Here is a 23,741-nt window from a genome sequence, read left to right as displayed (position 1 = left end):
TTATTCCAGTAAAACATAATTTAAAACATCAGAAATCAGCAGTCCTGCAGAGTTGAGGCTTTTTGTCCCAAACTGATTTTATTAGGAATAAAGTTTACAGACGTCTAGACTCCTCGGGGCTGCTTGAAGTTCATGCCGACGGGGGGCTGGGTGACCTGCAGGTTGGACAGACTGCCGAAGTCCTGCAGGACCAGAGAGAGAGGGAGAGAAGACAGGTGGGTGTGAGATCTGTGCTGGAGCAGGACAGGATCAGTTTTCTGGGTCAGGATCTGTCCGAGAACATCAGGGTCTGACAGGAACCAACGTTCCTTCAAACACGGGAAAGCTCTCAGGTTTATCTGCCTGTATTAATAATGACCGCAGCCACAAGGACGCTGCGATCACCTTTCGATACAGGGTGGAGGGAGAAAAACACACACTGAGCAACGCATGAAGTTAAACAGTCATCAGAAAGGAACTGCTGCAAAATTCATTTTAGGTTCGGTATCTTCTTGCAGGTCAATGCACCACATCTGTTACAGTTAGCACCTAAATGGTAATCTGATGGTGGCATGAGAGCAGAAACCAGATGAATCAGTCTGACTGACGGACCATCAGCTTACTACGCCTCCTCTGATGTCACATCAGGAAGCAGTGGCCGAAATTACATTTTCTTCACATGGTTTTAATCACATTTAGTGTGTAGATGTGAATTATTGATTTAGACAATTGACTGAATAATAAACACTAAATATTTAAAATTGTTTATTGCAAATTAATTCTCATCAGTGTTAACTTTCTGATCATTTATGTCATGTTATTTAGTCTTGCTGGAGGCGGCACTTTCTACACAGAATTCATATGCATTTTATTTTGTAGTGAAAAAAAGAAATCATTGGCAAAAAAAAAACAACCCCTGGACCCACTTAGCAGGTTCTTGTACCTTATTGTTACAGCAAAGCCCAGTTCTGTTTGATCTTTACCATAGAGCCGATCGGACCCAATAAGGCTTCTACCAATCGGAAACAGGAGAAAGGTTCTAACAGTTCAGATCTAGAGTTCCCTAAACATGATGTAGCACCATCACAGTAACCACGGTAACAGTGATTAGATAACCGCTAATGAATCATGCCGCTGCAGCATCAGCGAGCATCCTTATCTCCAGAAAGTTCTGAGGTCCTGTTACCTGATCCAACACTTTCCATCTGTGATATCACTAATAAGTTCTGAAACGATCCGACAATCTCTCAGGTCATTTTGATTCTGAGCAACGACTAGAAGCAGAAATCTGACAATGGATTCGGATTTCAACTCAGCAAAACAACAGAACCACTTAGAGCGATAAAGGTTATCTGGTCGAGAACCAACAGAGATTGTTTTACTCTCCTGGATAGTCTGAAGTCAGAGGAAATGGTGAAGAAACTCACCAGCAGCTTCAGCATCTCCTTGGTGTCGGGATCAACCTCGATGAGCTCCTGGTCCAGAGCAGACACCTGTGCAGGTAAACAGAAAGCAGACGTTCAGGTTCAACACACATCGTCTCTGCAGGACCTCTCCAAGAACTTGATCTTCAGTCTGGAACCTTTCCTACTGCATTTAGCTGTTCATTTAAACTAAAATCCAGCATTAAAAAGACATTTCACAAATTTAAATCCTCAGGAAGTAAAGAATGTGAAGATTTCTCAGAGGTTTTTAAAGTTTACATTAAAAATGTTCCCAAAGTGTTTTAATTGAAGTTCAATGAAGAAACTTAAGAGCGAAACATCTCAACTGAGTCTGAAGTTACATTTTGTCTGGAAGCGCCAGGGTTCGAGAGGAACAGGAAGTCCTTCAAACACGGGAAATGCTCACAGGTTGATGTACCTGTAGTATCAATGACCTGGCGACAGACACACCATGATCACTTTCGATACAGGCGACACCTAACTGGCGGAAAATGAATAGAATCCATTCTTGGATCAGACAGAAACCAGCAGGTCGGAAAGAGAAAATTCAGATAAATCTAAGGAACAAGCACAACGTGCAGCAGGCCTCAGATCAAATGGTTTACAGGAAAACAAGTTGATATTAAGCTTTCAGAACACACAGCTGCATTTCCTTTATGTTGGTACAAAAACATCTTTACAACGGAGCCATCCACACACTTCCCAACTGTTCCAGACTCAAATGAAGAGGTCAGACTTCAGGCTACCTCACATGTAATGAAAATAAACAAAACTGACCATCGGTGAGAAAAGACAACTACTGGGGGTGAAACTCACTTGGGCTGTTCAATCATGAGTTTTAATCACAGGCTGTACATTCAGTCTTCTCGTGTCTGTGTTCCCAATTAAACGAGAACAAAACGAAACGGTTCATGTCTTTGGACTGGACTGTGACTAGCTTGTCTTGAAAAACGCAAATGGTCTGCAAGTAAACATTTCTAATGTTAAAAAATTCAGACTTTCCAGAGTTCTCAGAGTCCCTTGCATTCATTTAAGTAATAGAATGATAAAGTTCACCATCAATTCCTACACAAATTAGTAGAGGTTAGAGGGAAAGTAGCAAGCACACAAAGGACCAAGGAGGGAGGGAAGGAAGGAAAGAAGGAAGGGAGAACCGTAAAATGAATGAAGGAATGAACGGATTGAGGTAAGACAAGAAATGAAGGAAAGAGGATGTAGGACAAAGATGGAAAGACACGAGGAAAGAACAAGAAAGGAAGGAAATCACAGCACGTGGCACAAAGGGCGTAAAGAACAAGGACCATGAGGGAATAAGAAGGAAAAAAGACAAGGGAAGGACTAAAGGGGGGCAAGAACAAAGATCATAATGGAGGGGCAGATGAGGAAGGACAGACGGACAACACATTAAATAAAATCTCTAAGAAATTTTTATTTCCACACAGTTAAGTGTGGAAACACTGGCGTCTTTCCATACAAGGTTTTATATAACACCAGAAGCAAAGACGCTTCAATCCAATATTTCAAAGGTTAAAATAAAAGCAACAAAGTGACAAAATTAACACAAGACAAGTTCAGTCAAGTCCAAGTCCAGACGTGAACGTTTCTCTTCCTTATTTTTTAAAAGTTTCCACAGACAGTTCAACAAACTCATTTAAATCAACCAAATAAAAATCTGAAAATTTTCCCAACATTAAACTTAAGCAATCTTTTAATATTAAACACTGACCAAACCGCAATATTTCTCTAAACGGTCCTTTCATCCAGACACTAAAGTTTAGCTTGCTTAACGATGTGTTCACTGACCTCAGGAACGTAGTTATCCCTCCTCTCTCTCTCCTCCTCCTGCAGCTTGATGGAGATTCCTCTGATAGGACCCCGTTGGATCCTCTTCATCAGATGTGTCACATACCTGCAGGAGCAAACGCTCGCGTTCAAAACGTCGGTTTGGTCATTTTATCTTTAACAAAGCCCCCCACCGTTCAACTCACCCAGCAATCTTGTTGCGGAGCTTCTTGCTCGGGATGATGGCGATCTCCTCACACACCCTCTTGTTGGTGTGGAAGTCATTTCCCAGCCGGGTGTAGTATTTCTCGATGATGACTCTGGCGGCCTTTTTCACCGTCTTGGTCCTGACGCGTCCCTGCAGATGCAAAGATTTCAGTTTTAATGGTCAGGAAGAGCTTTTTAACCCCAATTTCACGCATCACTGTTACATCTGAGTTTACGTACAAGTTAAAAACTGTTCTGGTTTCTTGTGGAACATCGTGTTGGGAGAACTTTTTCTTTAAATCATTTAGCTCCATTATTACTCCTTCACATTTTGAACTGAATAATACCTATTGGGCCTAAGTAGAACATGTTCATATCGTGAAGGAGTAACAGAATCCATTGATGGAAGCTCCACATTATTTAGTGTTTCAGAGTCAGTTGACCTCGTAACATTTCTGTCCTCCTACCTGCAGAGCTTAGGGAACCATAGATCATACCACTGCCCCCTGCAGGTTGAACTGCTGGCACAAAGCATGATGGGAGCATCTCTTCCTGATTCTTTCATCAAACTAAATTGTAAATCTGAAATAAAACCATGGCAAAACTCCTCTTTGAGGATCTTCACACATTTTTAACACATCAATAGTTTTCTCCTATATTTTAAAATCTGACAGTGTTATCTAACCTTTTAACCTCCTTAAACCCGTTAACTTTCAACACTGGGCTTTAACAGCTGTATGATCTCAGTGTAATCTCCCAGGATATTAACTCGTATCAGTAAAAAAAAAAAAAAAAGATCAGCTTCCCAACCCTTTAAGGTTAGAGCAGCTTTTAGATCTAACCCCTGACAGCCCTGTCTACAACCGGGACGTCATGCACGGCTCACTTTATCCTTTTTTACTCCCGAGTACCAGGGACACCTTCTCCGCCAGAAAGCCTCGAGTCTGACTCGCCCTGAGGTTACTCTGTCCGGGGACTGTGCCCGCTGCCTCGCAAGGCAGACAAAAAGACTTCAGCGGCTTCAATTTCACGTCAATTCAACCGTCAATCAACCGATGTTTAACACACAAGTAAGAACCAGATGTTTGCGGTCTCTTCTCAGGTTGAACCGACATGAATCTGATCAGAACCGAGGCTCGTTAAGACTAACGGCGGCACGGTTTAACTGCCAATAATCCGCTTGGATTGTGCAATCTAAGATCAATACTGAGGTGAAGCCTTAACTTTAACATTCTGGAGTTTAGCGATAAGACTATCAGGATGAACAAACGGATAAAACGGGAGGATTGATGTGGATAAAACAGAAAGCCATGAAGATATCACCCACCATGTTGGATCGGCCTGGTAGAAGAGACCGAGAAGACTTCCGGTGGAAGTTAAAAACCGATCACGGACGTTTAACCACAGCGCCACCTCATGGCTACAGGCTGCAACTACAAAAACAAGAACACTACAGACCACTTCAGTGATGTGTTAAATCAGTGGCATTTTTAAGACGATTACCTACTTAGGGGAATACAATATTTTTTTGAAACACATCGGAAACATGATTGAAAAAAAAAAGTTTTTACTCCCGTGTTTTCTGATAGCTTGAATTTTTCAGACTTGACTTAAAAATAACCCTTTTTATCAATCAAGCTGCATGGGGCGATGTTCAAAACGCTTAAACTGCAAAGCATGAACGTTCGTGAACGATGATTTGAGTTGACTTTATATTTTATTTGATATTTATATTATTTGGTATTGCTGTTGTTTCACGATTCCAGTGCACATATACTTTGACTTTCTTGTGCAAATGGCAAACTGTATACAGTCTTCTTCCATTCTGCTTTTTCTGATTAAATGGTAATAATGGTTGTGGTTTAGCTTTTCTAGACCAAAATTATTTTTTCCTTATCGATTTCTAACACCTCACTCACAAACATTCCTGTCCTAAACTGTATTCCATTGGTTATGTTGCTTCTTTTTAGTTTGTAGAGATCATTGATTTGAGTTGTCCTTACTTTTGTTGCACTTTATCAGCAGCCTGTCAAAAAAAAGCTATTGATTTGGTATTCTGTAAAATATATTGTATTCTGGTAAAATACAAAAAGATAATTCATATCAATCAGTCCTGAGTTTATGGTTGCAGCAGATTTACAAGAAAGTACAAAAAAGCTAAGGGGAACAAAGAAAAGGCAATTTTGACCTATGCTGGTTCTGTCCAGTAAATAAATAAGAATTTAAAATACACAAATAGACTTATTAAGGTTATTAAGAATCACCACATACCTGAGAGTGTATTTCAACCTTTATTAAAATGTCCATGAAGAAATGATTTTCTACTGACAAGCTGCAGAACTTTAAAGAATACATATAACAAAGAAAGATGTTCATCAGATTTTTTTTTTTTTACTTTACCAAGAATGAGAAAATAAAACATTGTTTTTTCTCTTCAGTTCTCTGCTTTGTCTCCTCCATATGAACAATAACCAACACCATAATAATCTGCTAGTCATGTGATCTAACTTATTTAGTGTAAAACAAATCTACAAAACAGATCTACTACAACGAACATACATTATGTAGCTTTCTATTAAAGGGACAGTTCACCATTTCAGTAACTACACTGAAGATTATTGCATGATTCATATACAGTTTCTGGCTCTAAATGGACTATTTTAGCTTATTCAGACTTTAAAGCAAAATTAAATTATTGAACAGCTCTTGGATTTAGTTTCCTTTACAATCAACAGAACCACAAGTTTCCCTGATTTTAGCCTGTGCAGAACTGACCTGATACTTCATTCTTGTACGTGTGCTTTCAACTTTAAACACCTCATAGGATGTAGTGCAAACAAAAAAAATGCAGTTAAACTAGATAAGGTGACAGAGTATAAATAAATAAATACTTAAGACACGGTGAGCACTTTAGAGCAGAGAAGACAACATTCACAAATTACAGTTATGTGCATTATGTTCACAGGGACATTTCAGTGACTTGAGGACTGCAAGAAAATCACAGCAAATCACCCAGAGGTCCTAAGAACAGAAGCTGATTTATTTACCTTACCAACCCTTTTTAATGTGGTTTTGTCTAAATGCTTCCTCAACTTTCAAGCAAATAACCATGTGAATGTGTATGGTGGAGAATGAATGTGAATATGCTTGAAATAAATAAAACAAACTAAAGAGTTTACTGTTGGTCTGATTTTTACAAGATTTCCCCAAAGTCTCATTGCTCAGAAACTTTGAAATGCATAAAAATGTGAATATTTATTTAACAGAAACTAAACTAAAACAGAAAGACCATCTGTGGAAAGAGAACACGCTTGCTGCCATCACAGGGTTTCAGAAGAAAAGATTAAGCCAGATGCTGCTGATCACATCAGTGTTATCACATCTATAAAAGCAGGGGCCTTAGTGGTTTGCTGCTAGAGAGCATATTGTGCATTAACACATTACCAAGAAGGAAAGACATCAATTGATCTTAGAGGAGCAACTGCTGCTGTCCATCAATCTCAGAAGAGTTATACGGTCATTTTCAATCTATTTGAAGTCCATCTATCTAAAGAGAGAAACATTATTCACAAGTTCAACACATTTAAGACAACTGTGAATCTTCTAAGGAGTGAACATGACCCCAGGACAAAGACCCAGGCCTTGAAGTCAGCGAGTCAACCATGAACTCCTGTGTATACCAAAGTGTGAGACCAACTGTCCAACAGCTGAAGCCTGGCCCAAACTGATTAAACAACATTAATATAATCCCAAACACAGCCACAAATCTAACCCAGGAGGCCAAATAAGAGAAGCATCAAGGTGTTGGAATGGCCCAGTCAAAGTCCAGACCTCAACTTGTTTGAAATGCTGTGGAGGGACCTTGAGAGAACTGTGCAGAAACAAATCTCTGCAAACCTTAATGAACTGAAGCAATGCTGGAAGAAGTGTGAGCCCAACTACCTCCACAACAATGCAATAGGCTGATTAATTTAGAACAAAATAACAGATGAGAGTCATTCCTGCTGAAGGTGGTTCCACCAACTGCTGGATCATGGGGTGGACTTAGTTTTTCACACACAGCTTCTAAATGTTGGTTTACTTTTTTCTATGTATTTCAGGGATTTAAGTCACTTTACATTGAAGGCCATATTATTCTAAGACAAAACCTGAAAACTTGTAGAAGTTGTATCTCTGAGGACAAAAAACCGAGCATGAAACCAGGTGTGGTAGGAATTTATGTACCAACACCAGGCTTTATGTGATGTCATTTATTTCTTTGTGTACTTCATAAAATGTCGTTTATGAAGGACTCTTCATAAAATGAAGAATATTATGGAGAACCCTGAGCATCCTTGTGTCTTCAGTCAGAGGCTTTTTTAGATCTGCTGTAAGACAGACGCTACCAGAGATCCTTCCTACCCAGAGCTACAGCAGCTCTTGGAGAAATCTTTATAATTTGAGCAATAACAACATTTAATTTCCCTTTGGGATTAATTTTTTTTATTATTGAATTGAACTGAAAAATAAAGGAACAAAAAGGGAATAAACAAGATATTCCTGAAGACTCCCCGTAGCTGCAGAGACTTTGACCCTGTTTCTTTTTATTACAGACTCATTCACTTATTGAAAAGTGCAAAAAGAAGCTTAGAAACTTGCATATTATGAGAAGTCAGATCTAATATCTGACTCCAGAGTCTGGTGGGACGTCATCATGGCAACGGCAGAGGCACCAGCACATCCACATAGCTGACAGGAAGAAGCCCGGATCGGTCCCCGAGCGTGCCCTCGTACCAGTTGGACTCAACCTGACCCGTGAGAATGATGATGTCTCCCTCGTTGAAGTCCAGCTCGCCCTCACGGTTCGGCATGAAGGAGTACATCGCCCGGCAGCAGGGCTGATTCAGGACCAGCCCACAGTCAACTGAGAGAAAATCAGAGGAACAGAAGAGAGCTCGTCAGACAGTAAAATGCCTTTTGCTTCTGAATGTTGGATTCAAACCAGGTGAAAACACTCAAATTTCTCAGAAAAAAAGAAAACTCGACTTTATTTGAGAGTGTCAAAGTGGATGAATATGGAACCTCAGAATGAACTGGCACCAGTTTGAAACCTGGGGTTTTCTCACCATAACTGGAGATGGGGCTGCCCGGTTTGGATGGTACCACCATGAACTGTTTACCTGAATGCAGATTGGATGAAAACAGAAATAAGATTTACATTTTCCAAGTTGCACGGTACCTAGAAGACATACACACAACAGCCTTAACATTAGAACCTGTTAAAACCTTAACATTTGCCTGTAACAGTCCCAACCCATCTCCTTGTGGTCTCCTGTGGACCCTGAAAGTCTGCCGTGCTTTCTGGCTCCAAAGTTTTCCCAGCAGAACACTGACCCAAAGCACCACGCTGCCCCTGTCGGCTTCCCGTCTCCCCATTACGCAGTGTGGTGCAGTCGGGTAGGAGACACACACGCATTCAACATATGGTGCATCAGACTGGAGCTCCACTGTTCCATGCATTGCAACGTCAGAAGCACAGGCACCTGGTGGATGCGGGTCAGAATGGACAGTGGTCTGCAGCCACAAACTTGATACCCTTTGTTCTGATTCTGCACTGTTAGAACCTACTGGACTACACCAGTTTTTATATTTGATTATAAAATGCGGGTCAGACTTCACCCTCCGTTTGCATCACTAATCCCTGGCTGGCCATGACCCCATCTCTTGTTCTTGTTTTCTGTTCTTCCTTGGAGCTCTGCAGACTGTGAGCATCCCACAGAGGGCGAGGAGATGTTCTGACCCAATCATTTCACCTCCACGCTGTGGTTCTTGTTAAAGTCCCTCAGATCCTCACACTGAACATTTTTACTGCTTTAACTGAAATGCTAAAGTTCACCTGCTGCCTGATGTATCCCATCAGCTGGAACCAGATAATCTGTCAGTGGTCATAATGTTATGGCTGATTTCTAGGATTTTAATCCATTCAACCATCTATACCCACTTATCTGGTCAATGTTACTCCTAAAAGGAAGTTAGAGACAGGTTAACATACTGTGTGTATTTTCAGACTGTGGGAGGATGCCGGAGCACCCAGAGAGAACTCAAGTATGGAAACGGAGAACCTGCAAACTTCATTCAGAAAGGGCATGATCTGGATTCGAACAAAGAACCTACTTACTACAATATGTACATGGTACATTTCAAAGTGCTTCATTGACCCAATGCTTTGCAAAGAGTAAATTCAAAACAATAGTTTAGAATAATAAAAATACAATAAAATACTACCAAAATAAAATAAATTAATCAGCTTAAACAGAAGCCAAGACTCCACTAGATTAAAAAGGTTTTAAGGAGGGATTTAAGATGATCAACAGTCTGAGCGACTCCAGTGGGAAAGATAGTGCCCTCTGGTTCTGGATCGGGGAATGCTCAGCAGCAGCTGGTTTGTGGGACACATTTTAACTGGATCCTGAAATGGACTGGAAACCAGTGTAGGGAGGTCAGAGCTCCAGGTTCTGCGTTCTGAAGACATCTTGGTGACGACTGATTAAGGCCTGGATGGAGAGAACTGCAGTCATCTAAACAGGATGTGATGTGTATTACTATCTCACTTTGTTGAAGTGGAATACAAGCTTTAACCTAACTGAGAAGTTCTTCACAGCTGATCCGATCAGTTTGTTTGTCAGAACCAGAATCTGAAGAATTCATGTTTTGATTTTGTTCAGATTCAGACAGTTGATCTCCACTCATGTTTGCGCCTTCTTTGAGAAGGTTCAACATGCAGGACGTTTCTGGGAGAGACCTGAGGACCGAGGAGCTGCAGCTGACAGCTGGTGGTAAAACCCAACGGTACCGCTGTGGTCGTCTCCGACTTGGATCTTTTTGGATCTGAACCGTCGTGCTGGTTTGTTACTGGCAGCAGTTAACCTGACGTACAACACAGGATACACAACAAATTTAAAGGGAAATGTAAGAGAGAGGTCAAAGGTTATCCAAAGACAGATTCAACAGATTGATTCTGATGGTTCTGATAACCAGATGTGGAAGAAGAATCAATAAAAGTCATGATTCAACACTGTTAAAACTTAATAATAGAACAAACTGAACAGTTTTTTTATGTATGAATTTAGAACTTTTTATCTCAGGAGATGGCTGAAGGTTGGGTTTAGTAATCACTCAATCTTAGACCAAGATCTTCACAAACATCTCAGAGACTAAAATTTATTTTCTATGTTCTGATTGTGTCCCACTAAGCCTTCTGCAATGTTCTCGAGCTTTCAGACTAAATATAACAGCTCAAATGTGAATCAGCCGAGAACAGCTCTAACACAGCATGATGATTCTGAGGTCTGAAGCTGAAGCCAGACTCACCTGGCCTGCAGGTCGCCTTGGAGACCCAGCAGGATGCGTTGGGCATTGCAGTGGTAGTCGAGCAGAGCAGCTATCAGAGCATCCAGCTGGCCAATCCGATCCACCTGCAGGGAAAAGCGTCAGAACGGATCGGTCGGACGGCTTCCTGAGGATGATGTGTGTGAGGAATAACTGCTTCACTACATGCGTGAATCATGTGTAACTCCTCATTTCCACTTTATGTTCTCCTTTGTGTCATAAGTGTTAATCAGACAAAGGGCCACATAAAAAAGGTGTCACACATCTTCAGGCTGCGACATCTTTCAGGATCTAGAAAGTAACCTAAATACTGCGAACAGACTTTAATGGGATTTGGTCAAAGGAGTAAGAAAACCCAGCCCTGTTTATAGCTTTGTTCAGCTCAGCCAAACCATTCAAAGTTTAAACGGCACAAAGAAAGTTGGTCCTTACCCGAGTCAATTATAATTTCAAAAGCTTTGATTCCCAGCATTAAATACAGTACTCTCATGATCAGAAAAGAAAAAAGGGGGCCCGTCTCTCCCAAATCTCCGCGTCTATTATCTAGCAGTTCAACTTAAAACAGTAATACAGTGGTATGAGAATATTTGTGAGGCTAAATGGAAAGAAAAGGAAAACATGTGTGGAACAATCCCAATACAGGCTTTGATTGGGGATCAGAAACTTGCAACAGCATGTCAAAGAAATCTAAACCCATTGGTATCATTTACCCTAATTACCTGGTTTGAAATGGTGAGGGAACTAAAGTTGTTCAACCAAATACGAATTCTCAGGTAGGCTGCTTTTGACTCTGACTTTACCCCCAACCAGTTCGAGTCAACCTTTAAAACTTGGTCACACTGAGGAATAACGGCATATTGCAAGGTACTGGATAAAAATACTTTACCCAATTTTTAAGCACTTCAACAAAAAAGTGACTTAGAAAAAGGAGACTTTTTTTTTTAGATACCTGCAACAATATTGAAAGAACCTGTCTCAGAGTGCAATGAGATAATTCGACTAGTCTCTCAGGCTTACTCTTAGCCATGTAGATCTATCATTTCTAAACTCTATCAGGGATTGTTGAGTACCAAGGGAATGTCAACACACTATGTTAAGAAAAGATGGGAGAAAGAGTTGAAAATTGAAATATCGCAAGAACAATGGGATAGATAATATGTGTGAATCTGCTGCCTCAACTTCCTCTTAAGTTGGGCTTCAGTTGAGTTCAGTTGGAAAAATTTTTTATGTTTCATTAAAACACCACAGCAACAGTTTTATAAAAATTCCAACGCATCTAAATGTTGGAGAGGTTGCGGGGACAATGAGACAAACCACACCCACATCTTTTGGACATATACAAAAATTAAGACTTACTGGGCGGATGTTTTGGGAAAAATTGAGTCGATTTTGGATCTTAAACTTCAGCACCCCTCCATGTCATTATTAATAGGACTCACTCCTGACGGTCTGGATGCGAGTGACAAATCTATTAAAAATCTTTAGTGCCAGCGCCAAAAAAAATGATCACTCATAGATGGCTTCAACCTGAAACACTGACGCTTAAGGACTGGCTGGAACTGACGGCGGAAATACACTAAATGGAAAGACTAACATTTATGCTGAGATTACAATCTGAATTTTATTTAAAAAAAGATGGTACAAATGGAATAGATTCCTCGAGCTCAACAACTGAAAATTGTTTCTTGCTCTTCTGAAATGTTGTAAGCTGCTCCAAAGAGTCAATTGTGAATCATATTTCATACATTTATCCACTTGTTTTTTCTGTTTGACTCTCAATAGTATCTAATGCCGACAACTGTTCTGTTCTATCTCTGTTTGAGAAAAGTTAATCAATCAATAAAAATCTAAGTAAAAAAAAAAAAAAGCTTTGATCATTTTTAAACAAAACCAGCTTAGGTTTGATGATTTTTACTACAGAAGGTTCAGCTTAGAGTGTGATGATGTCACACACAAACTATTCAGAAGCTTTTTTGGTTTAAACCACTTTCATGCTCAGAGTTTCTCCACATGTACAGTTTACATATCGAAACAAAGGTATTTCTGTCTGCTTTCACTGCTGTAGGACTTACAGTTTTTTATCAAATCAGCCCAGAGTGCAGAGAGAACGCATCCAAACTCTAAATCACTCCCATCATAACTTAGCTCTGAATATTTTCTGTATAAACTGGAATTAGCAGACCTCTTTAACCTGCAACATTTCCAACATGAAACACGGTAAATACGCATAAATCTACATGTGAGGCCACTATTTCTTCAAGACCATGTAGTTTTCCCCTTAATTCTTGTCTTAGTTGCCACCTGCCTGTCTGATAAAAAAAAAAGAGGTCCTGTGGGCTCCAAAGAAAAAGGAGGGAATCACCATAACAACCAATGACACAGATCCAAGCTCTGTTTTCTTAACCCCCCAGTCAGTCGTGGCACTGAGTCAGGTTCTGGTTCTGCTGGAGGATTCTTCCGGTTAAAGGGGAGTTTTCCCGTCATCTGTCGTCACATGCATGCCCAGTATGAGTTATTTCTGAAAAGTCACTGACTTAATGCAGTCTGCTGGATTTCCTTCGATTTTATTTCACCAGTTGGAATAATAACTGAACTAGATTGCATTATTAAATAACTAGAAACTAGAAAATTCTTTTTAACAATTGTTTTAAATTCCAACTATAAAAATGACTTATTTGCTTTTTGAAACTTAGAGCAGAATTATAATGGTTGGAAATTTTGGAAGATATAAATTGCAGAAAAGAGTTTTTTCTCTGATCAGCTTCGTGTCAGGATGTAGCGCAGTCCAGAAAAAGTTGTTTCAGTGCAGCACGTCTCTCTGAAACACCATCTGGCATCGAGGAAACCAAGCCATGAAGAGGTATTGATTCCAATTAGTCCCATACTTCCTGTAAATATTTCTTAAAGTGTTCTTTTGTACAGGTGGAACACAATTAGAGCTGATCAGGGATCAGCAGCAACAGTAAGAGCTTAAAAAAACACTACACCTGGTTTCTAACTCACGTCACTCTGCAGCAGGACAAACATGCTCCTCTCAGCCAACTCTTTAGACGTGATAAACTTATCCCATGCCAGATGAAGCTCCTTTGCTGCCACTTTTCCTCTTCGTCCCTTCTTATAGTCAAAATCTAGCCGGCGGCCATTGACCTTCTTTAGCTGGTACTGAGGAAGCAACAAGAAAACAAGAAATCAGAAAGAGTAAATGTATAATCTTAAACGTTAGACTTCATGATATTTCACATAAACGGATTTTTATCCAAGTTCAACAGTTCAAAAATGCAAAGGATCAGTAATCTCCCTCCCTCCAATAACTGATGAGTTTATATAATTTAGTTCGAACCAAGGTACCAGCTGAGATTTCATGCTGGCTCACCTTGATCTCCTTCATCTCCGACCGTTGGAGCTCCTGCAGAGGATCAATGAATGTCTGTTTGATGCTGACATCCAGAATATCTTTGGTCTGACTGACCTGCTGCAGAGCTACACCCACGGCCATCAGAGCGCCACCTGAACGGGAGGCGAGGGAGAGGACGACCATACAGAAAAACAGCAGGAGAGTCAAGGCAAGTGTCTCCAAAATGACAAAGATACAATAAAATGAAGCTGAGAGTTCAAACACAACAAGTTGCAGAAGTTTCAACAACTCTGCTGGTGTCTCAAACATCTGTTTTAAAGGACACAAATCTAACACAGTTTCAGAGAAACGCATGGTACCAAATTCAGAGGTTGCTCCGAGCTCCTGGCCGTAGAACAACATGCACTCCCCCAGCATTGCTTCTGTCTGCGGGTATCCCATTGTCCTCGCCTGTCCTCGAATCCTGGACACTGTGCTGAGCATGCTCAGTTTAGCTCTGTAGGCTACAGAGACACAAAGATGCTTCAGTTTAATTTTTTCAATTTGTCTTAATTTGTCTCAACAGCTTTATCTCAAATTCTAGCCTTTGAGGATGCAGCATATTCCAGAAAAAGCTGTTTCAGTGCAGTTTCCCCCCCATTTGTAATGTCCCCCTTACTTCTCCCAACATCTCTGTCACTGAGGACACCAGGTCATAAAGAGCTTCAGTCGTTTGTTTGTCTCGTTCTTCCTGCAAGCATGTCTTAAGGTGCAGGAGGCAGACCAGTCCAGCAGCCGTACCTTCTTCCTCAGCCATTCCTTTGGGTTGTTTGCAGAATGTGCTTTTCCATTGTTGTGGTGAAAATGCATGGAGGTCCATGGAAAAGATGTGGTCCTAAAGGCTGCATATGTTCCTCCAATATCTCTGCTGGACCTTTCTGAATTAATGCTTCCCTCACAGAAATGGAACAGAGCTCTGCTGATGATATAAATACAACACTACCATTGTAGAGCCTGGTTGCAGAGACTGGCTGCTGACAACAGGCAGAATGTTTAAAATTGTCATCACTCCGTGTCTAGAATACTGATCCCTCGGACCACAATCCCACTGTCTAATGCTCCATCCCAGATGCTTTTGAGCCAAAGAAGTGGACGCCACCTCTAGAAATTTCAACAAAAGGCTTCTTTTTGGCACAGTAAAGTTTCTGAATGTAACTCCATACTGCAGAACTGGACAAGGGTTCCCCAACGTATTCCCTTGTCCAGGTGGTTCTATTAGTTTTTTGGTCCTTCATCTTAGGCTTGCTCAAAGTAATTCCTCCAGATTCCTTAAACAGTTTTATGATGTTCTGCTCTGGAGATGGAGAAACATGCAACGCCCTTCTAATATTTCTGGGAAGAACTTTTTAATTGCTTCAATGATTTCCAGACACATATTTTTTTTTAAATGAGGATCCTCTTCTTTCCATGGATACTGACTTGGACCCAAATCAGGATTAGAGATGGGTGGATATTATAGGTATGGAATATATTCCGCATAATGTCTGATCCCACACCCTCCCAAAGATTCACTTGTTAGCTTTAAATTTTGCAGCCAGCTAATTTCCATCACAATCTATCTGAAATAAACAGGATTTTATCTTATCAAATTTAATCAGGTTAAATGCGTTATGGTCTCCATGTTCTGTACTGGTTCAGATGTTTGTTGGCTTGATGGTGGTCAGGCCTCTCTGTTGTTTTCTAGGCAGTACCTCGGTTTGGCTGGAGAAGGTCTGTGGTTCTGGACAGAAGCTCAGCCAGCAGAACGTTGATCACTGTGACAGTCTGATGAACACACACAGGAAGAGGTTCATTCATTCAGTGTGCTCTAAGGAAGGCTTTCAGTGCTTATGAGTCATGTAACCCACCTTCTCCATCTTCAGGAAATCTTCATCCAGCTTAGTTCCTTCAGCTCCCATCAGACGCTCGTTCAGAAACTGCAGGAGTAAATCATATTAAAGCATTTTTAGAGTTTTCTGAAATAAACCAAAACCTTGTTTTACATATTTCTTCTACAAACAGAAGCACAAAGACATTCAGTGTCTTTTCTGACCAGTTTCCCATAATACAGAAACTAGAAAATAATTTGGCATTTGATGCAGGTATTTATATTTTTAAAACTTTCTTTGCTTCTATCAACAAAGCTTTTTTAACCATTAATGAACTCTAGACACTTATTGCAGCAGTTCTTCAGGGGAATCTGTGTTCATCCTGCTCCCAGACTTCAGCAGCTCAGCAGACTTTCTTCCTCATGATGCTCCAACATTTCCAACAGAAGACAGATCCTGGCAGAACCCAGGTTACAAAGCAGAAACCTACATTTAAAATCCATCGGCCCTCTGGATCAAACTGCAACTCAAAGAGGACCAACCAGAACACAGACCTACAAGTACAATAAATATACACATTTGCACCCATAGAAGAGTAGCACAATTGGTTCTATGAAAATCATTGGAGTTCTCAGAAGAACAAAGTAAATTTATAGGAGCACGTCAGTCCAAAAAATCCAAAACCTTCTTTTCATCTTCTGAAGCCATAGAAGCTGATGTTCTCCCATCCCACCACAGATGTGGGCCTTCAGTCCGGTTGGTGTTTCCCAGAGATCCAGCTGAAACACAGACTCCTCTTCCCGAACATATGAAATAAGCTCATGTTTAAACAACTCGGCTGCAGAGTTCATATTTGGCTTCAGGTGGAATACAGTTTCAGGATACATTTCAGGATGCAGAAGATGACTGTGTTGAAAATATGGATTTACTACTGATAGAGACCTGAGGGGTTTCTTAAAGCTGCCTGAGAAGTTAAAAGTCACCCAGCAGGGGTTTCTTACCTCTATGCACAAAGGTTTTTTTTTAATCAAAATCACTGAATCCTTTAAGGATATTTGGCTCTGAAGATGGAGAAAGGGGGAAAATCTTCCCAAATTAGGATTGAGAACTGCTGGAGCATCACACAAACTGTCTCAACTAATGCATTGTATTGAGAAAATAATCACAAATGCTAAACTGATGAAGCTGCACACTCAAACAGAGTGCTTAGAGAGTAAAATGAGGCAGAAACATTAACACTAAGATAGATTAAGGACCAGCGAGGTTTGTCAAGATCAGGTGTAATCGGAGCATCCACCAAAGTGTTCCCAGACGTTTGTTAGAATTTGGAGAACTTTTCTCTTGGGAATGAAGTTTGCTAAATGTTATTTTAGGATGATTAAAACTGCAGCTAACCAGATCAACTATGACCTGGAAACTCAGGAAAAGCGTCGATCTTCTGCAGTTCTGGTTGTTTTCTTATTATTTATATAGGCAGATTGTATTATTTTGGTGAATCACCAAGTTCAGATCTCTGCAGAGGAAAAGTTTATAAGGCCTTGTTAGACCTGAACCAGAGCTTTATAAAAGTCTTCTGCTCCATCCAACCTTTAGAGATGAATTAACTCCTAACCTCTCTTAGTGATAATTAATGTTTAAGCTGTAATTACGTGCCAAACAAAGTGCAATCTGCAGCCTGCAGTAAACTCAGATGTTTCCGCAGCAAACAGATAAATAGAATCTCCAGTCCTGCATCATTCCTGAGGAGTAGCTTTTCAGGTGGAGACCAGAATCAGGCCTTGTGTCGCAGTGACTCGCTGAACCGAACGCGAGGGCCAAGACACTGAAGCACCAGTCGTTTTAATCGGGTTCGGTTCGGCTGGGCTCTTACCTGGCTGGCTTTGTGGAGCTGCTTCTTCATTCCGGAGACGGACATCTCGACCGCTCCGAGTGGCGGAGCTGCTGCTGGGGTCCGGAGAGCCTGCAGCCCGTCAGAGATGCTTTATCCCCCCGCAGGGAGTGTCTGCAGCGACCTGCTCACACCTCCGCAACCAGAACCAGGCCAGGACCGGAAATTTTTACCGGAAATCGCTCCGCATAAGATAACCTATCACGAAAAAGTCACCATAGAAAGTTTTGTAGCTTGAAGCAGGTTATTTTATTTTAATCTCTCTGAGAGATCGTGGTTTATGATCTCAATCGGATATTTTCAGGTTAAAGCCCAAAGGACAGAATATTTCTTAAATCTTTGTCAAATGTGTTAAATCTTCACTTATTGTTGTTATCAAATGTGTTATAACTGTATTTTTCTGCTTTTATTCCAAACTTTGCAATAAGTAATCCTCTTGAGTTTGTTTTTTATTAAACTTCGGTGAGTTTATCTCGCAACTAGTGTGATTTTTAATCTACTGTCTTTGTGCTGCTAGAAACATTAACTATATATATATAAATATATATATATATATATTTATATATATATATATATATATATATATATATATATATATATATATATATATATATATATATATATATATATATATATAAAGACCCATATTAAAGTAGGATGAATGTATGACAAAACTTTGCCGAAGAACTTTTGTATGCACTGAAGCTTAGTAATTTTTCTGTCCAAACTATGCTTAATTATGCTTAAGTTTTTTTTTTTGTTGTAGCTGAGGTTTGGTTTTTTTATCTTTAGTTTAGAATCTTGTTGTCTGTTGTTTTGACAAAGATTTATTTTTACTTTCTGATGTTTTTTCTTACTTATGTTTGTATTTAATTTTATTTTGTACATATAATTCCAAATAGTTTTGATTTTGTTTTAGTCAAATCTAAAATGTTATTCGTTTTCTTCTCCTGTTTACCTAAACGTTTAATGACCTACATCTCGTTTTGCACTTCAGTTCCCATCAGTCATAGCGTCACCTTTGTGTCACATGACCTCACCGCCAACGTCACATGTCAACATGGCTGCTGGGCTGAGCAGTGAAGATTTTACCAACTTGCAGCTTCTGCTAAAGGTAAAAAACTTTCATTTAAATGTGTTTAACTTAGACTCGATGGGGAACGTTTAATGATCGCCTGTTTGCTATTAAAAAAAGTGGTTAAAATATAAATATGGGTTATTTGTGCGTTTTTATCTGCTCTCAGCAGTTTTTCTGCGGATGTTTTTTGGTTTAGACTAGAATTGCTTTTCATTCGGAGGCACTGCAGGTGAGGTTAAAGGTAATTTAGACAACAGGAACTGCTGCAGATGGAAAGTTAAACAGGTCAAACATATTAAGTTAGTTTTATCTTTAGAAATGTTGGTTTTAGGTTTGATTCTTAGAGAAAGTGCATATAATGATGGCTTTATGACTGCAGCACTTTATGGTGTTATTTCCCTGTTTGTCTTCATTTCACATTTTGACGGTGGGACACCTGTGTGTCCTCATGATTGTTTGTTTTGTTGTGTTTCAGGCTCCATCTAAAGATGCAGTGAGAGATGTCTGTGTTCAGAGCTACAGGGCTCCGAGCCGGAGGCTGGCAGAAAGCACTGCAGCCACATTCAGCGTCCCTGCAGTAGAGGCTGCCCAGGTAACACACACACCTGTCCAACTGTGTGCTCAACCACACTATGAGGACTGAGGTTAAAAGCAAGTAGTTATGGATCATGTTTTATTGTGAGCTTAGTACAGACCTGACCCGTTCCAGATCTGCAGTTGATGACACTGCACGTTAATTAGGATGGTTGCTTTTAATGTTTTCATTTATTATTAATATGTAATCAATTGTGACATAAGATTCTGTCACTACCAGATCTACTTGTTGATCTGTGGATCCCTGGATAACTGTATTCCTTCTTTATGGATATCACTGTGTCTCATTTTCTGACCATATAGCGAATCTAATTGCTCTTTGGGGAAATATGAACACATCCAAGATGAGTTGAGAACATTTCACCCATAATAACTAAACGCGATGCACACTTTATTAAACAACCACCTACTGGTTTGACATCACTTTTACACAACAAGCAGAGGTTTTTAACTAAATGCAAATTTCAAAAATCTGCATCCTGGATTATTCATAAAAAAGTTCATTCATAAAAATCTTCCCAGATCTTCATATATGTTCAGTTCTGCTATATGCATCAAAAACACAGTGTTGGAACATTTCTACCTCTGGATTTTAACCTAAATCTGCCCCAATCATCTGTTCTGTAGCTGATCCAGTCCCTCCACACTCTGTCACAACATATCCTCTTCTACAACCTGACATCTCCTGAGCAGATCCTCGCAGTCTTCCCAGAGTCCTTTCACTCCAATCTGAAGAACCTGATCACTAAGATCTTGCTGGAAAACAGGTCAGCCTTATGGAAACCTCTCAGAGTCAGGGCTTCTGTGCAGTCATGACACGTTTGGAAAAGTGTTAAATTTGCTTTGATTATTTTCCAGATCTGGTTAAGGATGGAAAAACAAAAACAGTCTGGAAGGATTTTTGATTTTCCATGTTTTTTACATTTCCCATTTTTCTAACGCACAAAAGTCTAATGTAGCAGTTTTCATATTGATTTATATTCATCTGGCATGCTTTAATTTGCTAAATCAAACAATATCAGGATTTTGTTTCTTGAGTTACTTAATTAATGCCTAGCCATTTAATAGGCCTGCATAGACTACTTAAATTCAGGTTGAACCGGACTTGTTGTTTTTGAAATAGGTCTAAAATGCCAGGGTACTAAAAATGCCATATCTTGGGGTTTTTTTAATAAACAAAATAAAGTTACCAAAGTTCACAAACGGTGCTTTAAACAGCCTGCATTTAGTCTAAAATATGCCTTTTCTTATTTGAGTTCAAGTTCAAGACTTATATTATAAAATGAAGCTGGTTTAAGTTAGCACTGAAGTGGCTCCCTATCACAGTCCAAAAGACTACTTAAGCATTTTGTTGTTCCTTTATTTGTTAAATCCACAGATAATTTAATCATACTGCTAGTCGAATAGGTTCAAGGTTAACACTTTGAACTCAAGTGCCCAGAATGTTGTAAGAAATGCTGGAAAAAGCTTGAGTCTGGAAAGGTTTGGCACTTTAAAGTGAAAATGTGTAGGAACGCTGCAGTTTACTGCTGCTGCAGGTGCCATTCGTTTTACTCTTTATCAGCGCTGGGAGCGGCACATTAATGCATCACGGTGTCTCAGATACCTCAGTTATCCTCAACTGATCAGGAATTACATTAGTGATTGACTCAGAGTGATGACATCATCACGTCTCCTGTTGTTTTTCAGTTCGGCGTGGAGGACAGAAGCTCTCAGTCATCAGGGTGAGGAAACTTTATTCTTCTCTTTACCGTCTTTGTGAGGACAGCTGAGTTTTAACTCTTGTGGAAATTTTCTGGCACTGGTCTCTCCGTGCTGGGAGACGACTGCGTGGCATCAGGTGCGCTGGAGCTTTGCTAAACCTTTGAAATAGATGGATTTATTTCACTCAATATTAGAAGCTGCAGAGTTGCTTTCAGGTTATAGTCAAGTGTATCCAGATGGATGAGTGCATAATCTAACAGAAAACAAATAAATGTTTGTGTTTGCAGTCTCCCTCCCTCAGCTGAAGGAGCTGGACTGGAGAGTTGACTTGGTAACTGGTTCTGACTCGGTTAGTCGGATGGCATTGCCAACCTGCTTGGTTCAGCTGAAGGTGAGAACCTGAATAACATAATAATAATATCTACAGAGGTCATGTGAATTTCTGCATCAATGGAAACATTAATTATACATTACGTGAAAATGAGTCTCATATGCGATACCTTTTTAGATGGAGGATCCATGTCCGTCAGCAGGTGGAGAGTCGATCTCTACAGTTACAGTGGAGCTGAGCAGGGAGTCACTGGACACCATACTGGACGGACTGGGACGTATCAGAGACCAGCTATCTGTGGTGGCTGGGAAGTGAGATGATTCTGTGGACCCACAGCGTCGTCCCCTGGTATCTTATCTGGACTAAAGGTTTCTCCTGTTCATGGTTTACACCTGAAAATGTGGATGAAGTTCAGATTCTTTCCCAAATGGGTCCAGTAGGTTTATCATTCTGATGATTTTTTTTTTTTTTTTGCTGAATCTGACCACAAAAACCTGCTGCTGTTTCATTTAGCTGCAGATCAGACCAGAAAAGTTAAATTTTTTAACATTCATTAAATATTTGAAAAATTATAATTTCACATTCTGTATATACATTTAATGTCATAGATTATTCTACTCAAACATCATTCATGTGTAAATGTGTTTTGTTCCATTTTTACTGTTATGAAAATAAACTAATAACACAGTCAGAGCCTTTGAGTGATGCATCTTTTTTATCCTCTCCTGTTTTAATGTATTTTGATGGGGTTTAGGCTTCACTTATAATGATGGACACCAACAGACTTACAGGTTTCAAAAAAGGCCTTCCAGCCTTGATGAGACATTTAAACCATTAACTTCCTGATCCTGGTGTGTTCACGCTGAAACTCCCTTACATTTAAATCTTTATATATTATGCTATGTATTTGGCAATTTAATGTCACAAAGTTTCTTGAATAGTTTGTTACATCTATAGAGCTCTTGACATTTCACCATATAATGATTCTTGGAGTAAGATACCTTTAACAGAAAAGCAGGGACTCTCTACCTGGCTTTCAGACTACAGGTCCTTCTCAAAATATTAGCATATTGTGATAAAGTTCATTATTTTCCATAATGTCATGATGAAAATTTAACATTCATATATTTTAGATTCATTGCACACTAAGTGAAATATTTCAGGTCTCTTATTGTCTTAATACGGATGATTTTGGCATACAGCTCATGAAAACCCAAAATTCCTATCTCACAAAATTAGCATATCATTAAAAGGGTCTCTAAATGAGCTATGAACCTAATCATCTGAATCAACGAGTTAACTCTAAACACCTGCAAAAGATTCCTGAGGCCTTTAAAACTCCCAGCCTGGTTCATCACTCAAAACCCCAATCATGGGTAAGACTGCCGACCTGACTGCTGTCCAGAAGGCCACTATTGACACCCTCAAGCAAGAGGGTAAGACACAGAAAGAAATTTCTGAACGAATAGGCTGTTCCCAGAGTGCTGTATCAAGGCACCTCAGTGGGAAGTCTGTGGGAAGGAAAAAGTGTGGCAGAAAACGCTGCACAACGAGAAGAGGTGACCAGACCCTGAGGAAGATTGTGGAGAAGGGCCGATTCCAGACCTTGGGGGACCTGCGGAAGCAGTGGACTGAGTCTGAAGTAGAAACATCCAGAGCCACCGTGCACAGGCGTGTGCAGGAAATGGGCTACAGGTGCCGCATTCCCCAGACCTGGGCTACAGAGAAGCAGCACTGGACTGTTGCTCAGTGGTCCAAAGTACTTTTTTCGGATGAAAGCAAATTCTGCATGTCATTCGGAAATCAATGTGCCAGAGTCTGGAGGAAGACTGGGGAGAAGGAAATGTCAAAATGCCAGAAGTCCAGTGTCAAGTACCCACAGTCAGTGATGGTCTGGGGTGCCGTGTCAGCTGCTGGTGTTGGTCCACTGTGTTTTATCAAGGGCAGGGTCAATGCAGCTAGCTATCAGGAGATTTTGGAGCACTTCATGCTTCCATCTGCTGAAAAGCTTTATGGAGATGAAGATTTCGTTTTTTAGCACGACCTGGCACCTGCTCACAGTGGCAAAACCACTGGTAAATGGTTTACTGACCATGGTATCACTGTGCTCAATTGGCCTGCCAACTCTCCTGACCTGAACCCCATAGAGAATCTGTGGGATAT

At 40.2% G+C, this 23,741-nt stretch overlaps 3 protein-coding genes and 2 non-coding genes across 5 annotated transcripts; 1 reads left to right on the top strand and 4 right to left on the bottom strand.

The window, feature by feature from the left end:
• Window positions 1-59: 59 nt before the first annotated feature.
• On the bottom strand, window positions 60-4,871 carry zgc:114188 (40S ribosomal protein S17-like). The gene is made up of 5 exons (XM_047344954.1): window positions 4,741-4,871; window positions 3,413-3,564; window positions 3,228-3,333; window positions 1,407-1,472; window positions 60-182 (listed from the first exon to the last, which is right to left on the bottom strand). Exons 1-5 carry the CDS (start codon window positions 4,741-4,743, stop codon window positions 105-107), a joined length of 405 nt encoding a protein of 134 aa, XP_047200910.1. The 5' UTR covers window positions 4,744-4,871; the 3' UTR covers window positions 60-104.
• On the bottom strand, window positions 271-398 carry LOC124861676. Its single transcript, XR_007036712.1, has one exon. It is a non-coding gene; the product is annotated as a small nucleolar RNA SNORA71 (small nucleolar RNA).
• LOC124861673 lies at window positions 1,770-1,896 on the bottom strand. Its single transcript, XR_007036710.1, has one exon. It is a non-coding gene; the product is annotated as a small nucleolar RNA SNORA71 (small nucleolar RNA).
• Window positions 4,872-5,685: 814 nt separating the features above from the next.
• On the bottom strand, window positions 5,686-18,108 carry sh3gl3b (SH3-domain GRB2-like 3b). The gene is made up of 10 exons (XM_047344852.1): window positions 17,854-18,108; window positions 16,023-16,091; window positions 15,867-15,939; window positions 14,496-14,639; window positions 14,155-14,288; window positions 13,785-13,943; window positions 10,764-10,867; window positions 10,195-10,319; window positions 8,519-8,572; window positions 5,686-8,316 (listed from the first exon to the last, which is right to left on the bottom strand). The coding sequence occupies exons 1-10, from the start codon at window positions 17,896-17,898 to the stop codon at window positions 8,105-8,107; spliced, it is 1,119 nt and encodes a 372-aa protein (XP_047200808.1). The 5' UTR covers window positions 17,899-18,108; the 3' UTR covers window positions 5,686-8,104.
• A 740-nt stretch (window positions 18,109-18,848) lies between these two features.
• On the top strand, window positions 18,849-22,271 carry LOC124855226 (COMM domain-containing protein 9-like). The gene is made up of 6 exons (XM_047344923.1): window positions 18,849-18,985; window positions 19,425-19,541; window positions 20,171-20,310; window positions 21,233-21,267; window positions 21,535-21,638; window positions 21,756-22,271. Exons 1-6 carry the CDS (start codon window positions 18,902-18,904, stop codon window positions 21,891-21,893), a joined length of 618 nt encoding a protein of 205 aa, XP_047200879.1. The 5' UTR covers window positions 18,849-18,901; the 3' UTR covers window positions 21,894-22,271.
• The last annotated feature ends 1,470 nt before the right edge of the window (window positions 22,272-23,741 follow it).

This window comes from Girardinichthys multiradiatus, chromosome 2 (genome assembly GCF_021462225.1).
Source record: "Girardinichthys multiradiatus isolate DD_20200921_A chromosome 2, DD_fGirMul_XY1, whole genome shotgun sequence".
Classification (NCBI taxonomy): domain Eukaryota; kingdom Metazoa; phylum Chordata; class Actinopteri; order Cyprinodontiformes; family Goodeidae; genus Girardinichthys; species Girardinichthys multiradiatus.
The sequence above is the reverse complement of the archived record's forward strand: the minus strand, read 5'-3'. Positions and strand labels throughout refer to the sequence as shown.